Source organism: Hyaena hyaena, unplaced genomic scaffold (assembly GCF_003009895.1).
Source record: "Hyaena hyaena isolate Hyena2069 unplaced genomic scaffold, ASM300989v1 scaffold_396, whole genome shotgun sequence".
Taxonomy (NCBI): Eukaryota; Metazoa; Chordata; class Mammalia; order Carnivora; family Hyaenidae; genus Hyaena; species Hyaena hyaena.
The window spans coordinates 1,160,546-1,178,404 of NW_024081027.1; the positions used below are offsets into that span (position 1 = coordinate 1,160,546).

The 17,859-nt window shown below is 54.7% G+C and overlaps 1 protein-coding gene across 1 annotated transcript in view; it reads right to left on the bottom strand.

Moving 5' to 3' along the window:
- Nucleotides 1–10,226, bottom strand: part of ARHGEF18 (Rho/Rac guanine nucleotide exchange factor 18) — a 67,616-nt gene extending 57,390 nt beyond the window's left edge. Inside the window, exons 1-6 of the mRNA XM_039251566.1 lie at nucleotides 10,200–10,226; nucleotides 3,349–3,608; nucleotides 2,467–2,617; nucleotides 1,734–1,848; nucleotides 796–853; nucleotides 442–486 (exon numbers count right to left, since the gene is read on the bottom strand). Of these exons, the coding sequence (XP_039107497.1) occupies nucleotides 442–486; nucleotides 796–853; nucleotides 1,734–1,848; nucleotides 2,467–2,617; nucleotides 3,349–3,608; nucleotides 10,200–10,211 (641 nt within the window). The 5' untranslated portion in view covers nucleotides 10,212–10,226. The remainder of the gene's footprint in view (nucleotides 1–441; nucleotides 487–795; nucleotides 854–1,733; nucleotides 1,849–2,466; nucleotides 2,618–3,348; nucleotides 3,609–10,199) is intronic.
- Between the last annotated feature and the right edge of the window lie 7,633 nt (nucleotides 10,227–17,859).

Genomic DNA, 17,859 nt, shown 5'->3' on the forward strand with positions numbered 1-17,859 from the left:
GGTGCTTTCCTGTGCCCTGGATCCACATCCGAGACCCCTCCCCCCTCCCTGCCGCTGCGGACTCTGTCCATGGTCACTGTGACTGGTTTCCAGCAGAGGGTGGTAACACCTCTTGGTCAGACAAAATTAGCACGTCAGGAAGGCCTTCTAGCAAATGGCAGTGTCTTGGGAAAGAAGCCTCGTTTCTCATTTGTGCAAAGGAGGCTTCTGGGCTGGCTCCCCCCCCCCCCCCCCCCCGCCTGCATGTCCCCTGTCCTTTCCCACATGTGTCCCTCCCCACACCTCTCCTGTCCTGGTTTTCTCCTGTATCTTCCTGTCTTCTCCGCACTTGACCCCGGCCTGTCCACTCCCACACCTGGCCCCCTGGGCTTTCTCCCCGCACCGGCCTTCATGTCTGTCTTCCCTCCCCTGTCCCTCGGACGTGTCGCGATTCCCACTCACCCGTGGTACTGCCGCAGTTCCTGAAGCACCTTCTGGACGATCAGCCTGGGGTGGGGGCAGGGGAAATGCAGATAAAAACCGTGCAGCCTGCCCCAGGTTATAGACAAGTCCCCCAAGACTGGCTGCCATTGGCTGGCCCCTCCCCAGGTCCTGATGCAGTCCCTGCCCATGAGACCCAGCCCCTCCCCTGACGCTATATTGAGAACCTTTCTGAGGGGTCTGGGTCTCTCCTCTGGGGGAGGGATGGTGTGGGAGAGAAGACCAAGGTCATGGGTGGGGGGGTGGGGAGGGACACCAGCCATGGCCCCATGGCTGTCCACTGGGGCCCCTCCCCACCACAAGGCAGACACTCACACGTGATCTGGCTCTACATGGTCCTTTTCCATGCATTCCAGCACCGGCGGCTCCAAGCCTGGAAGAAGTCCCCCCCCAGGAGGCATAGGTGTGAGGGCGCTCTGGGGCAGGCTGGCCCTGTGTGGACCCCCGCTGACCCGTCCCTGCAGACCTGGAGGCCGTCCAGAGGGGGCTTGCCACTGGCAGGGGGAGGCGTCAAGGGGGCAGACAGCCAGTGTTGGAAGTGCACCCCTCTCCCCCGCCATGTCTCAAGAGTGTTTACAGTGTGGTAAGTGCTGTGCACAGGTGCGCTCAGGGAGCCCCCAGGGAGCCCCGCCGAGATACGTTCCTTGCTCCATTCTGACAGAGAAAGCCACAGAGGCTCAGAGAGTTACTAGAAAGTAGTAGATCTCACGGTTTATGAGTTCGAGCCCCACGTCAGGCTCTGTGCTGACAGCTCAGAGCCTGGAGCCTGCTTGGATTCTGTGTCTCCCTCTCTCTCTCTGCCCCTCCCCTGCTCTCTCTCTCTCTCTCTCTCTCTCTCAAAAATAAACATTAAAAAAAAAAAAAGAAAGTGATACTTTTGGGTTTAGACTTCAGGTCTATCCAACAGCAGAAAGACACAGGTTCTTAGGATGGAGATTCAGAGATAAAGAGGGTGATAAAGGAGGGGACAGAGGTAGAGACAGAAGAGCCCTAGGCGATATAAGGGCGTTGCGGTGGTGGGGTCCGCTCTGGCTGGAGGCCCGGAGGGAGGACAGGGGCAGATGTGGGAAGCCTCTGCCCGCTCTGCCCCACCCCTCCGCAAGGAGTTGGGCCCAGTTCCTGCCCCTAAGTCCTCTCTGCCAGCAATCTTTTCCCAACCTCTTAGGCCCAACTGGGGCCCCATCCAGGGAGCCCTTCAGCAGAAGCCCTTCCCCATGTTGGCTAGAACGAGGGAACCCCCCAGGCCGGGCTACCTTGAACAGCTGCAGTGGGCACCTCCAAAGCCGGAGAGATTTCCAGGGAGCTGATCTCATCAAAGGACACGGGAACTGACCGTGACCTCACTCTTTTCTCAGGGCTGTCACATTCCTGTGGGCAATTAGCATCTCGATCAGCCAGGGAGGCAGCCAGACTGCAGGCCAGCTTCCCTGGTGGAGGGTCCCTAGCCCCATCCTCCAGCCACAGGGGCAGGGGCACCCTTTGGCCACAAGGCACAGCGATAGATCCCCGTAGCAGCAGCAGCCGAGGGCCGGAGCCCCCAAATTCTGAGCTCCAGATGCCAGCCCATCATGGGCTTCTCCCCAGGTCACAGTCCTCGGCAAAGATGCCTCAGCCACAGGCTACAGCCCTGAGGCTGGAACCCCAGACCTGAGACGAGATCTGTCCAGTCACAGGCGGGCTTCCTTCCAGCTGCAAAGATGCAGAGACGTCCTATCCCCTCTGCCTCCCAGATCACGGGTTAGATTTGTGACCACGGACCCCCTACTGTGGACCCCACCCCAGTGAAGAGCCCTCAGGCCTGGGCTGAGATCTCAGGACTAAGTGACTCCCTGGTTATGGGCTCCCCCAGGAACAACCCCGCTGTGACGGTTTAAGTCCCACTGGCTGCAGGTAAGGAACTTCTTCCCACCCGCCACACTGGCCCCGGGCCCCCCCACCCCCACCCCAGCTGTGTTGTTGTCCAGGGCTGCTGTGGGTCACACCCACCTTGCCTGGGTGCTCTGCTTGGGTCCCACCCCCAGACAGACATTCTTGGGTCCAGGCCTGCAGATCTTCTCCGGGCAAGTTCAGAGCAAGGCTAGCCAGCGTCCGCGGGAGACAGGCCCCCTCGTTCACAGCCGCCGCCTCGAGGCTGAGCCTGGTGGAAGAGGTGAGCAAGTCAGGGCTTCGCTGTGTCTCCTCCACCTGGCTGTTTCCCCACCTCCACATCCAGGGGCTTGGGGGACCCTGCGGTCGATCCTTCCCAGGGCAGGGGGGAGTGCTCAGGATATAGAGAGGTGTTCAATCTCCCCGTGTTGGAGGAGAGGTCAGGGGAGCCTTGTTGGGGAATTTGCAGGTGGGTCCACACCTTTGCATAGAGGACACAGCATTTTTACACAGACCGGATTTCCATTTGTGGTGACTTTGGGAGGGGTTGGGGAGGCAGGTGCGGGTGGTTAAACCCCCCCTTCCCCCCCAGCTTCGCTGTGCGGGGCTGCTGCTGTGTGTGAAGTCAAGGACACGTCTGCGTTTTAATCACAAGTGCATCTGTGGCTTTGTGCCTATGTGTGTGACCAGCTGCTAGTCACACATGTAGGCCTTTCTGAATGGGCTGGAGTGAGGCGAGTGCGGAAGCCTGCAGGCGTGGACACGGGACTGGGTGTGCACCCGCCGTGCCAGCATAGCGTCTTCACTTCGGGGTTGTGCGAGCTTCTTTGACATGCACGCGGGCTTGTCCGCCCTCCCAGGCGCTGTGTGTGGGGACGCATGTGTGTCTTAGGAGAGGGTCTTTAGGGCTGCCTCTGACAGTGCAGATACCGCCCCCCCACCCCACCCCCATGCAGGGGTGAGGCCCTGCCCTGTCCTGGGGGCGTGTCACGGAAGCCTGACCTCTGCCAGCTCTCCGAGCAGCTCCGAGACCTCTCCCAGCTGCGTCTCCGAGACCCGCCCTGGGACCCGGCTGAGCTGGAGAAGGGCGAATCTCCTCCGGCCTCTTCGCTGGGGGGGCCGCTGTCCCTGGCCCCCCCAGGCTGGCTGTGGGGAAGGGCCCCAAGGCCCAGGTCCTGGAGATACTCGCTGCCCTGCAGGGCCCCCAGGTCCAAGCTGAGGTCCTCCGTGCTGTCGCTGAGCTGTCCCGGAATACCATCATCCTGGAGACCCGTGTGGGAGAAGAGGGCATTGACCGAGGGCACCAGGGGCCCCTGCCCATCCCCCTCCCGCCAGTAGAGTGGAATGGGGGTAGCCCCCCACCCCCCAGAGATCTATTCTGGGCCTTCAAGTCCTCACCCCTCAAAAGGAGGCTGGAAGTCTGGACCTCTAGCCCTGACTTCACCTTGCTTGCTGGGTTTCCCTCTGATAAGCTTATAAAGGGGGGTAATAACCTCTGCCCTGCCCCCCTCCCCACACCTTGTTTAAGGTCTTCGAATGCACTTCGTAATCGCCCGGCCCAGAGCTAAGTCATCCTTGGCGCTAAAGGCAGAAGAATTTCCTGCCGCATTGGGGCTCCCGGTCTTGTCCCTGGGGTGCTTGGTACATTTCCTCCTGGGTCTATTGGACCCCAGCGGTCCCTCCCAGGCCCAGGCTAGGCTGAGGCAAGTGAGGACCTCACCTCAGGCACAAAATCAAAGGTGGGGCCTCAAACTCAGGAATCCAGAAAAATCAGGTTAGTGTAATACATGTATTTTTAAAAGGCAAGAGTCAGGGCGCCCGGGTGGCTCAGTCGGTTAAGCGTCCGACTTTGGCTCAAGTCATGACCTCACGGTTCGTGGCTTCGAGCCCCGCGTCGGGCTCTGTGCTGACAGCTCAGAGCCTGGAGCCTGCTTCAGAGTCTGTATCTCCCTCTCTCTCTGCCCCTCCCCAAATCACACTCTGTGTGTGTTTGTGTGTGTGTCTCAAAAAATAAACATTAAAAAATAATAAAAAATAAAAATAAAAAGTCAAGAGTCATGCCAAGAGATCCACGACGAACAGATGACCAGAATGTTAAATCACGACAGTATTGGACCCTGTGCTTATACGACTCACCTCGCTCACGTCCCTTATTTCTGGCCCTACTCCCTGAGGGTCTCGAACACCCGAGCCCTCAAGCCAACAGCTTCCCCTCCCAGACAGGTAGAAGCCCAGGGGGCACATTACAAAAGGCTCAGGCGTCAGCCCCGTCTGCAGCCTCAAGCTGCCACCCGCCATTGAGGCAGCACTGTGTCAGGCCCTGTGAGACGCGGAAAATACATGGAGGTGGACGACCATGTGCCAGCCGCCAGTGCTCCCGACCGAAGCCCACATTATCACCAAGGCCACAGCAGCTTCACCAGGGGACACTGCTGTCCCACTTTCCAGATCAGGAGACTGAGGCTCAGGGAGGAGCTAAGACTCTCCCTGGATCAAACAGCCAGAGTCAAGCTCAGGTCTGTTTGGATCCAAGCCCTCTGCTCTTTCTTACGCTTCTCTCTCCTTCCCCTAATCCTTTTTTTCTTCTTCCCTTCCCAATCATTCTATTTGCCCTTCCCCCCCAGCCCCAGCCAGGGAACTTGCCTTTTCCTCCCCTGGGAAAACCTGTTCTCCCAGCCCACCTACAGCGGGCCTGGCGAACTCCTATTCATCCTTCAAAAGCCAGCTTGGGCATGCCCTCCAGGCTGCCTTCCCGACTCTGCAAGGCTAGGTAGGACGTCTCTCCTGGGGGCCGTCAGATCTACAGCACAGACTGCCGCTGTCCAGACTTCCTTTAGGACTGTCCTCGGACAGGGTTTGGTGGGTAGGTGGGTGGATACGTGAGCCTCCCTCTATTGCTTCCTGCAAGGCCAACACTGAGACATGGCCCCAGGCATCTCTGTGATCTCAGGCAGCCCGTGAGACACTGTCCCAACTGGTGGCCTGAAGGGGCCACTGAGGGAACATGGCCCCCTTCATGGACTCTACACAAGTCCCGCAGGAGGGCGCCTGGCTGGCTCAGTTAATAAAGCACATGACTCTTGATCTCCGGGTTGTGAGTTCAAGACCCATGTTGGACATAGAGGTTACTTTAAAATAAACAAATGAATACAAGTAAATAAATAAAAAGATTGACGGTGATGTTAATAGATGTGATTAAAAAAAAGTCCTCAAGGATAGTATACAGGGCACTCAGTTATATTTGAATTTCAGATAAACCTCAAGTATTTCTTTAGGATAAGTATTTCCAAAGCATTGCAATATTTGACATTCAAATCTAGGGGCGCCTGGGTGGCTCAGTCGGTTAAGGGTCTGACTTCGGCTTGGGTCATGATCTCACAGTTCGTGGGTTCGAGCCCCACGCTGGGCTCTGTGCTGGCAGCTAGCTCAGAACCTGGAGCCTGCTTTGGATTCTGTGTCTCCCTATCTCTCTGACCCTCCCCTGTTCATGCTGTGTGTGTGTGTCTCTCTCTCTCAGATATTTAAAAAAAAAAAATGACATTCGAATCTAACTGGGTGTCCTGTAATTTTGTTTGCTCAGTCTTGCAGCCCTAACTCTGGACCATTTGGTCAGGCAGGGCCAGTCCTTACCAGGTGAGGGAGGAGACGGAGGTCCCTGCTAATGCCTGGTGTCGGGAAGCTTCCAATTCAAAACTGAAAGTACCTGAAAAGAGGGGCTTTGCGGAGTTGACTTTTCCTGCTGATCTCGCCCGCTGAGAGCTCTCTGCGGTTTTTATCCCTTCTTCCTTCTTATTGTGGTAAAGTAGACATGACATAAAATTTGCCATTGTGACCATTTTTAAGTGTGAAGCTCAGTGGCACGAAGGTACCTGGTAACTTCTAATCCGCTGCCTGTCTATGAATTTGCCAAGTGTAGGGACCTCAAGTAAGTGGAATCGTACAATATCTGTCCTTTTCATGTCTGGTTTGTTTCACTTCGCGTAATGTTTTCAAGTGTCTCCGTATTCTAGCATGTATCAGAATTTCATTCCTTTTTAAGTCTGAATAACATTCTATTGTCTGGGGCGCCTGGGTGGCTCAGTCAGTTAAATGTCCAGCTCTTGCTTTCGGCTCAGGTTGTGATCTCACGGTTCACATGTTCGAGCCCCGTGTCGGGCCCTGTGCTGACAGTGTGGAGTCGGCTTGGGATTCTCTCTCTTCTCTCTCCCTCCCTCTCTCTCTCTCTCTCCCCCACTGGCGTGCATTCTCTCTCTCTAAGAATATAAATAAACTTAAAAAAACAACCCTTCCATTGTCTGGAAGGACCACACTGTATGGATATTGGCAAAACCACGTGTTATTTCCCATTCATCCCGTGGTTGAATTCCACCTTCTGGCTGTTGTGAAGCGTGGTGGGGGGCGGAGGGGGAGAACAGGGTTCATGCAGATAGCTGTTGGAGCCCCTGCTTTTAATTCTTTTGGGAGTAGGAGGTAAGTCTGGGTCTGACTTCTGGAGCACCCTCTACACAGTTCGCACGGCCTCCCTTTTCCTTGGCACCCGCTGATCTTTGTCCTTCCCCCTCCCTGGCCACCCCTTCTCTGCCTCCACTTCCTCCCTCTGTGCTTCACGCGCCGGGGTCCCTCTTCTCCCGTCTCTGTGGGAAGGCCCACATCTCTGGCCATGGCTGGCCTCTGGCTCTCCTGCCCCTTCCTGTGACCTCCTTGCGAGTCTCCCCTTTCCCCAAATCACTCCAGTCCCCTCCCTGGTGGCTGGACAACCTCTGTTGACTCCGGGCTCCTCTGCCACTGCCCGAAAGGTTTCCTTGTGTCTCTGGTTTTTCTCCTTCTGTAAATATAAACATGTCAGGACAGCCTCTTGGCCCCAGGCCGGGCCCCCTCCCCCTCTCCTGCATCTGGCCTCCCTCACCGGAGGCAGAGGTGGGAACGAGGCCAGGGCTGGGGGTGGAGGGGTGAAGGGCAGCCGTGGCACAGGCTGTCCAAATCCCAGCGGCAGGTACCCTGGGGGATGCGGGGGGAGGTGGGGTGTCTCATCTTTTGCTTGGAAACCTCTCTCCTTCAACATCGCCTGGGTGAGGAAAGGCCGGAGCCAGCGCAATGGGGGCCTTTGCAGGCATCTGACAGTGTATGCTGGCCCTGACGCCCCGCAGAGGATGCAATAAATCCAGGTTCTCGCTCCATGGCCTCTGAGGGGACCTGGGGGGGATGGGCTCCCCCTGTCAGACTCAGAGGCGAGATGTCCCAGGAATGCCCACTCTGCAGAAGGGCTTACCATGTGCAGATTTGGATGGTACATGGATAAACTTTAAAAAAAATGTGAATAGTTCTTTATCTCGTTGTATATTAGTAAGCCACGGGCCGCCAAAGCAACTTTAAGCATGTTGTTTCTCTGGCTCCGTTTCATCAGGTAAGAAAGGAGATCGGTATCAAACAGAATAGCAAAGAAATGACAGGGCAGATGGTTCCTGAGGGGTTCGCATGGTAGAAAAACCTTAGTCAAAGGGTTGCATCCCTGGAATGACTTTTACTAGCTCAGCGTGACCTCAGGCAAGTTCCAGCCCCTCTCCTGGCCTCAGTTTTCTCATCTGTAAGATGGGTGTAATGCTGCCTTCTTGTAGGATTACTTGCTCTATGGGTACAGTGAGGTGATATGCGCCCATCATAAACCCTGGATCAGTGGAAGCAGATCTGATGTTAGCGGTTCTTTGTATATTTCAGGAGTCAGGGCTCTTCCTCGGGGGAAGGCGATGGTCGGGTTAGATGCAGTCACACAGTCCATCCCCTACCCCCCTGGAGCTGGTTGGGTAGGAGCGATGGTTTAACCCAGCCATCAGAATCAAGTGTGATAGAATGTTCCAGGAAGCAAGCTGAAGAACTGAGGGAGGCCAGCTGGCCCTGTCTGGAGGAACAGGAATTCTGGATTGGAATTTTACTTAGAAAATCCCCTCTGGGAGCCCAGCTGGCTCAGTAGGTAGAGCGTGTGGCTCTTGATCTCAGGGTTGGCAGTTTGAGCCCCACACTGGGTGTGGAGATTACTTAAAAGGAAGGAAGGCAGGAAGGAAGAAATCGTTTGTGTAAAAAAAACCTATTAAGGATTACTCAATTAGGAAAAGTTAGACAATCTTTAGATAGTTTCTAAGGCCAAACCCAAACCTATATCCAACCACATAAAATAGTGTCCACATGACACGTAAATGATCTCTTGAACTGGCCAAGCTTCACATATTGATCAAGTTTCATATATTTTAAGAAGATCTACATCTTACCAATTAGTAGACAGTAGACTTTCAATAAGAAGTGTCCTGTTATATGTAAGAAGAAGAAGGAGGAGAAGGAGAAGAAAAGAAAGAAATCAATCAAGGGGTCTTCCCAGAGGAGGTGACAGCGAAGGGAGCAAATAAGAGTTGGTGAGGCAGAGGCCACAAGTGAGGGCATTCCAGGCATCAAAAAGACAGGATGTTCAGAAGCCTGCAGACTTGAGATCCCGCTGCCTTCCAACAACTGGAGGTGTGGAGGGGGGAAAGGGGGCCGGTACGTCAAGTAAGAACTTAATTTCTAAGTTCCAAACAGTGGAGGTAGGGAGTTCAGGCAGGGTGGGGGTGGGGGGCGACTGCGATTTGTCTTCAGAAAGATCGTGCAAGATGCAGAGTTGAGACGGGCTGGGATGGGGGTCGGGAGTCGGTGGAGTGAGTAGGGCCCCTGGGGGTGAGCGATCATGGCGGCCTCCTCCAGGGCAACGGAGAAGAAAGGAGAAACATGGACAGAGGTGCAGGTGCAGTGTTCACAGGACTCCCCTGAGAGAGAGAGAACAGGAGGGAAGGGACAGGAAAGTGCCTTCCATTGCCTCCGGTGACAATGACAGGGGCTTGGGGGAGGGCTCCCCCCATTACCACCTCATCTGCCCAACTTCCTGCAGCAGACGATTCCTATGCGAAGAGGCCCAGAGCCCTGAACTGTGCTTGAGTCCTGTTCTTGTCTTTGTGCACCCTGGGTCCTCGCTGACCCTGGGCCAAATTTTTTTTCGTTTTGAAAAAGAGAGAGAGAGAGAATCCAAAGCAGGCTCTGAGCAAGCAGCACTAAGCCCTATGTGGGGCTCGAACCCAGGAACCATGAGATCATGACCTGAGCTGAAACCGAGTCAGACACTTAGGACACTTAACTGACTGAGCCACCCAGGCGCCCCCGCTTGGGCCAGTTCTTACCCTGCTGGGCACTCGTTTCCCCTCCTACAAGATGCAGGGATGGATAGACAGGATGCCTCGTGTGATTTAACTGTAATGGACCCTCCTTCTTTGGTGTAAAATGCCACCCAGACCCCCCTTCAGCAAAGATGTGCTGTCCCAGGTGCTTGGAAGGATGTCAGCAGGTGACTGTCAGCCGTCAGAACCCCTTCCAGGAAGCCACACCCCTTCCTGAGCAGCCCACAGGCCACGCCTGACTGATGATGTGGGGACCGAATGGTTTGTCCATCTCAGCCTGACTTGGGACCGCTCGGCAAGGCTGCTCTAGCCCAGAGCTCCCGTGGATGCTTTTCCTTCGCATCTCATCCATCCATCTACCCACCCACCCTTCCTTCCTTCTTCCCATCCGCCCGTCCGTCCACATATCCATCCCTCTGTCATTCTCTCCGTCCAGGCACCATTCATCTGCCTTCTCCACGTCCCTCCCTCCCCCTTCTCGCTCCAGGAAGGGTTCCAGTCTCCTCATCGGTCAAATGCGACAGTAACTACCCCTTGGGTTTTCATGAAAGTCCTCGGAAACACTGCACGCAGAGTGCCTGGTAAAGAGCACGTCTGAACAAAGTGTCCTTGCTGCCACTGTGTCATCAGCTCCCGCCCCTCTCAGCCACCAGACACCTGCCTGCTCATCTTCCATGGTGGGAAAGTCCGGGTGCTCAGGCCTCCAGGGTCCGCCGCTGCTCCCGGCGGCTGACGCTGCTGCTCCAGAGTCAAAGGGCTGGACACATGGCTTGGGCTCGGAGCCTGTAGAGAAACGAGGGACAAGGTGTCAGGGTCAAGTGCGACTGGCTGAGGAGTGAGACTCTTGAGTTCTGCAGCTGCCAGTGCTCGCCCGGGGCCTCGGTTTCCTCATCTATAAGATGGGCTGGTGGAGGAAGATGATCTCAATGATCTTTAAGCCAACACACCCACCGTCACCTGCCCATGCTGCGTCCTGTGCCTGTGGCAGACATTTGTATTTAAACATGAGACTCCTTCCTGCTGACCGTTTACCCCCTCAATTCCCCCTGCACCCCGAGGGCCATTTCTAGCAGCGCCTTATCGTTCATCAGAGTGGGCTCGTGAGATGAGATGGATCTGTCATGTCTGCTTTGGCAAAAAGCCCTCATTCAATAGAATGGGTCGTTAAGACCGAGTGCAAGTGCCTGATGCCCACATTTGGAGGGTCTCAAAGGGTGGGACTTCAGGCTACCGGCGCCTTTATGGCGTATTTTGAGTTTCAGGTTCTTTGGCTGCCATGGTACAGAGGAGAAAACCAGGGCTTTAGGGTCAACCAGACTGTGTCCTTGTCTGGACCTGCTGCTAATGGTCACGCACCTTTGGGGAAGGCACCTCTCTGAGCCTCAGTTTCCTCACCTGGAAGGTGGGTGGGACAATGCCTGCCTTTCGGAGCTTTGAGGAGGATGCGGGGGCCCGGCGTGTGTAGAGCATAGTCCTGGGGTACTTGGACAGTCTTGGCCACTTTCCTTGCCCTCTAGGTCAAGAGAGTGCCCTGGCTTGATACTGGGTCTTGAGCTGAGCCCCTTGCTGTGGGAAGAGGGGGCGACCCATTTTTTCTCTCCCCCTGCTCTTTACAATGCAGCTAGAGCGATCACCCTACTTATTCAAATCCCCGCAGAGGCTCCTGATTGCCCGCAGGAAGAATATTGAGACTCTTAGCTCGGCCACTGATGTCCACCAAGATATTCCTTCCTTGCCTGGTCCCTGCCCCTCCAGCACCTGCTGCCGAGACCCTCCCCCTCCACCCCTGCTCTAAGGCTGCCTGCCTGAAGACCTCATCCTTTCCTTCCAGAAATCTCCGTCCACTCCCCACCTGGGCTGCCTCTCTCGTGTACATTTCATTTCATTGCATTGCCTTGACATCTTCACTCCTCCATCCCCCCTTCAAAGACATCCCTGGCTCTGCCTAAACCAGGAAGGACACCAGCACATCCTAAGTCAGAGCAATGGCGGTGTCAGGTGGGGCCAAGATGGGGTGGGGGATGAGAGGTCAGATGCCTTTGGACAGTGCCGAGTTAGGTCCGCAGCTTGGGTCCCCTGGGGCTGGGTGACCCCATGTCTTGGTTGAGCCAGGGTAGTAACGAACCAAAATCTGCTTTCATTCTCCAAAGGGTCTAGCTAGGGTGATACATTTGTGGCCGCCTTGCCTGTGGTCATTGTTGCTGGCACAGGGGAAGGCTGATGATGTCCTTCTATTCCAACGGGGCCGTCTGCGCCCACTCACGTCCCCTCCTCTCCCGGCTGTGGACCTACAAACTGCTCCAACCTCTGGGGCCCTGAAATGGCCCTGAAATGGCCCTGAAATGACAGTCTGGAGTAGCCTTCTCTTAGAAAAGAAAAGGAAAGGGGAGCCTGGGTGGCTTAGTCGGTTAAGCGTCCGACTTTCGCTCAGGTCATGATCTCGCGGTTCGTGGGTTCGAGCCCCGCACCGGGCTCTGTGCTGACTGCCAGCTCAGAGTCTGGAGCCTATTTCAGAATCTGTATCTCCCTCTCTCTCTGACCCTCCCCTGCTCACACTGTCTCTCTCGCTCTCCTAGAAATAAATAAAAATATTAAAAAAAAAAAAAGAAAAGAAAAGAAAAGAAAAGAAAAGGAAATCATGAATACAGAATTGTCAAGGTCCCTGAGCAAGAGCAGCAGAAAACAGCCAAGGCAGAAATATGCGCACTTTGTGGACAGACGGAACAGGGTTCTGTGGGCGCGTGCATGCATGCAGAAATACAGGGGACTGGAAAACCGTGTGGTGGTCCCACAAAAGGAATCACAGAGCCGTCACATGACCCTGCCATCCGATGCGTAGTATATCCCCATGAAATGGAAACGTACGTCCACCCAAAAGCTTACACGTGACTGCTCATAGCAGTGTTATTTATAAGAGTCAGGAGGTAGACATAACTCAAATAGCCACCAATGGATGAATAGATACACAAGAGGTGATATAGGCACACAGTGCAATGGTACTGAGCCACTAAAAGGAAGGAAATTCGGATACTCGGCTACAATGTGGGGCTGGACCTTGAAGACATTATAAGCAAAGAAGCCCGTGGCAAAGACCGCGTACTCCATGAGTCCATTTACATAAAATGTCTGCAGCAGGTGAAATCTGTAGGAACAGAACGCAGATTAGTGGTTGCCTAAGGCTGCGGGGGGAATGGAGGAGTATGGAGTGATGGCTGGAAGAGGCGACTTCTGTCGGGGTGCTGAACATGCTCTAAAGTTGATCGCTGTAACGGTTGCATAATAATGTGGACGTAGTAAGAGTTACTGAATTGAACACGTTAGATGAATGAATCGTACGGTGTGTGAATTACATCTCAATGAAACTGTTGCCCCGAAATTCCCGGGGCCCCTTGTCGAACTTTGATGGGACAGGTGCCCACGGGCTTCCTCTCCATTTCCTTCAGGGTAAATGAGGCTTTGAGGCTCTGGGGCTGCCCGCTGCGTGTGAGGACCTCACCGCTCCCATCATGCCTGCGCTCTCGCTGCCCTCCCAGGCCAGCTGAGGGACTCTGCTCTGCTGCTCTCATTACGTCTTGCATCTCCCGCCTTCCCCACCCGCATCTATGACTCAGAGAAATGTCGGAACAAAAGAAGCAGGCTGTGAAGGAGAAAAACCAGATGTGGGGGTGGGTCCGGGAGGCTGATGCGAGTCTGGGAGGGGAGGTGGAGCTGGCCCAAGGGTCAGCCCATCCCTTGCCCAGGCCCTGGGGCCTCAGGAAAGACCAAAGGGTCTGCGGGCTTCACTGGGCAGGGGCCTCATGGAGACCTGAGGCCTCAACAGCAGGGAGAGGCCAAGGGCAGAACCTTAGATGTTGGGTTCTGCGATCCACAGGCTGAAAGTGGAGGCCAGGGATGAGTTTACCTTTTCTATGGAAGCTTCTGAGCCAAGAACAGGCTGGGCTTGACTTTGATGACAGACTCAACTCTGGTCATGGTAAACATGCTGAACCCCAATCTTTGTGTCATAGACTATGATGTCAAAGGTCATAGACTGAACACTGATCCTGGTGTCATGCACTGAGCTCCAATCCCAATATCATAGACTGAGTCTTGATCCTGGTGTCATGGACTGAGCCCCCATCCCAATATCATAGACTAAGTCCTAATCCTAGTTCCATAGACTGAGCCCCCATCCCAATATCATAGACTGAGTCTTGATCCTGGTGTCATGGACTGAGCCCCCATCCTAGTGCCACAAGCTGAATCCCGACCCTGCTGACAGACTGAGCCCTGACTCCGATGTTGCACACTGGGCTCTGATTTTGATGGCAGATTCTCTTCCCCTGGGCTCCAGACTTTGTCTCCAGTGGCCTCTGGTCATTGCTGCCTAGCATTCCCAACCATACCCCAACCTCCAGTTGTTAAGACCAAGCTCATCATTTTCTTTCCTCCTATGTCCCTGTGGCAGTGTGATTGCACTATCTTCCCAGTGACCTGACCAGAAACCTGGAGACAGGCCATACCTCCTCACTACCCCTCAGGACCAAGCCCCGTCAATTTCATCTCCCTGTCATTTCTCCACTGCATCATCTTTTCTTTTCTCTGCCATTGTTTGAACTTCAGCCTCCATTATTTCTCTCCCTCCCCGACCACAATTCTTGTTGGGGTTTTCCCATGCAAACAATTTGCAACCACAATTTCTAACCCGCTATGGCACTGTAACTGGTTTACTTGTTCCTTCTTTTTTTTTTTAAATGCTATTTTTGAGAGAGAGAGACAGAGAGTAAGCGGGGGAAGGGCAAAGAGAGAGAGGAAGACACAGAATCTGCAGCAGGCTCCAGGTTCCGAGCTGTCAGCACAGAGCCCAAAGTGGGGATCAAACCCACAAACCGCGAGATCATGACCTGAGCTGAAGTCGGATGCTTAACTGACAGCCACCCAGGCACCCCATTTACTTGTTCCCTTCTAAGCCAGGAGTTCCACTGGCCAAATCTGGTTCAACATCTGACTTTATAAATAAACGTTTATTAGCACAAGTCATGCTCATCTGTGTACGTATTATCTATGACTGCTTTCATGCTGTAACAGCAGAGTGCAATAGCTGCATCAGAGACCATGTGACCTGCAAAGCCAGAAATATTTACTCTCTGGCACTTCAGAGAACAGCTTGCTGACCCCTGCTGCAGACCATGAGGTTCATGAGGGCAGGTACTATCTCTGACCCACTTTCACATCCCCCAGCCCCAAGTGATGAAATCTTATGCATATTGATCAACTATATACCTTGCCTAGTGTTAAGCCTCTCATATACTTTGCGTTCTTCTATCCTCATAAGCCCCCAAGTCCTCACTTTACAAAAGAGGAAACTGAGGCTTAGAGGACTTGCCCAAGCTCATACCATACTAGTGAGAGGCAGAGTTGTGATGTGAACCCAGGAATTTCCAGCTCCAAAGCAGGGGTTTATAACCACCAGGCTATCCTGTGGTAAGCTGATGAAAGATGGATGGGTGAATGAATGATTGGATGGGTGGATGACTGGACAGATGAGTGAACACATTGTTGGATAGGTGGATGGATGGTTAGATAGTTGGCTAGCTGGCTGGTCAGCTGGATGAGTGGATAGTTGGCTGGCTGGATGGGTGGATGGATGGATGATTAGGTGGTTATATGAATGGATGGATGGATGCCAGGATTCATGAATGAATGGATATTTGGCTTCCTGGCTGTTTGGATGAATGGATGGGTAGACGGTTAGATGGTAAGACAGGTGGATGGTTATGTGGTTGGATGGATGGATGGATGGTTGGCTGGTTGAATGGATGGATGATAAGATGGATGGATGGAAGGAAGGAAGGAAAGATGGATGGATGGATGGATGGATGGATGGATGGATGGATGGATGGGTGGATGGATGGTTAGGTGAATGCATGCATGTATAGATGCATGGTGGCATGAATGGATAGTTGGCTAGTTGGCTGGTTGTGTGGCTGGATACATGCATGCATAAATACGTGGGTGCATGGATGGATAGTTGGGTGGCTGGCAGATTGAATGGATGGATGATTAGATGGATGGATAGATGGTTGGCTAGAGGAATCCATGTGGGGATGGCTGCATGGTTGCATGGATAGATGGCTGGCTAGCTGGCTGGTTGGATGGATCATGGATACGTGGATGGATGCATATTTGGGATAGGTGGTGTGGCAGTGTCCAGAGGCAGTGAGGCATTACATTAAGGAAATGGCATTCTCGGGAATGAGTGGGGAGGGGAGGAGATGGAGATGGAAGCGGGGGGTGGGGTGGGGTGGGCAGAACAGAGTCAGAGAAGCCAGTAAAGAAGGAAGCCAAGTTAAGGCACAGAATGTACTCATTATGCATTTGGGGAGGCAACCTCACTCCAGGTCCTAACCACCCTTTCCCCAGCCTTGATTGCTTCCCCGAATCCAACCCCATCGTTTCCCAGAGAGTCCCATTAGGTGCCCAGATGGCCAGTTACAGAGCCTAAGAGAGGCACACAACAAACCCTTACTTCCCCACCATGGGCTGGGGGAGATGTTGTTAGGAAAGACTCTACTCCCCAACACCATGCTTCTCTCTAGGAGTCTGGATTCACGTTCCGGGCTGCCTCGTCCACCATTAGCCCTGCAGCCCCAGCCATAAAAGGGTGTAAGAATGACTACTGGTCTCCTCAGCTCACACCCCCACCGGCAGTCTGTGAATCAGTCTCCATGTGCCTGGGCAGGAAGATGGGGTGGGCGGAGAGGCCGGAGTGGGTGGAACTTCATAAGGATCCGGGTCACAGACAGGGACTTTGGTGGTCCATGGCTGACGCCCTCATTCTCTGGTACTGTCCACTGGTGGTTTTAAACACGCTCCCCAGCCACCACCCCCGCCAGCTGCCCAGACTGGCAGCTTTGTTTACTAGTCAGAACACAGCACAGAGCGAGCTTTGGAACAGAACGGTTTCCAGATCCTGGCTCTTCCAGCAGGTGCTTGCTGTGTGACCTCGAGCAAGTCACTCAACCTCTCTCAGAGTCACGAGGGTTCGACAACTGGCGAGCAACTTCCATCTTTCTGGCTATTCTTCTATTGCATCCCAGTGTGCAGGCGTCCCTCTGTCCCCCAGCCCCAGCCGCCAGGTTCTCTGATCCTCCCGTCTCCTTCCTGACCCAAGCAGGTGCCTGGTACACAGAAGCCCCCAGAGCGTCTGTGGGATGAATGAGCGAATGAATCTTCTCACTGGCCTTCCCCTCCATGAGCACACTGTCACCCTGCACAGGCACTCGGCTCATGCTGGTGGCATTGGCCAGGGCTTGTCGAGGCTAAGCAGTGGACTGGGGTGGGTGAGGGTTGTGCAAAGGTGAGAGGCACAGGGGCAAGGACATCCAGGAACCTCCTATCATACTGTCCCCCACACGTTGGGGCCCCTGACACTGTCTGGTTATCTTCAAGAGAAAACGGGTCCTGAGATTTAAGGAGAAGCGTCTTTTTGCCAAAGCAATTCACCCAGGCCTCAGAGGATATCATACTAGGGCCTCTCCAGCCCCCATAGAAGTAAACTGAGGCCCCGGGACCTGGGAGGGGATGGCTGCCAGCCCATGCGGGGTGTGTTTGAGGGAGATGTCTACCAGAACCCCTCGGAGTCTCAAATCTCCTCTCTTTTGCTGCCTCCCTAGCCTCAGTCGTGCAAACAGGGCGGGAGCAAACAGCATCAGGAACCCCCAGGAAGTCACCAGGCTGCCCCAAGGGGCTTCTGGGGTGGATTCTCTTTCCGCAAATTTACCTCCTGAGACAAGGTCCAGGCTGAGCCTGGGGGAGACAGTTCCTCGGAAGTGACAGGGACCCCGTAAGTCTGAGATGTCCTGTCGGACCCCGGGGGGACTAGGGATCATGGAATTTGGGGCTGGATCAGGCAGTCTGTGCTCCAGGCACAGGAAAGGCTCCGGGCTGTCCAGGGAGCCCTGTCCCAGGCAGGGGTGGGGGACATGCCTGCTGGTCACTGCCCGCCCCCTTACCTCTCTTGAAGGCCCACCGCTTCAGCCACAGCTTGGAGAGGGCTGGCCAGGAGTGGTTGAGCGCTGAGTTAGCCATGGGGGCTCAGGCGTGCGGAGCGTGGGTGAACAGCAGGGGCTCGGGAAGGAGTTTGGCTGGGGATCTCTGCCAAGCCGGGGCTGCCAGCAAGAGGGGCGGAGACTGCCGCCAGGGGCTGCCAGATGCATCAGCTGATGGGAGCTTGGGGCTGGGGCAGGGGGGCTGGGGAGCCGGGGACTCCGGCCTGGGGGGGCGGCCAAGCCCCAAGTACAACCACCCATCCTCCATCCAGAGGCATCTCACCCTG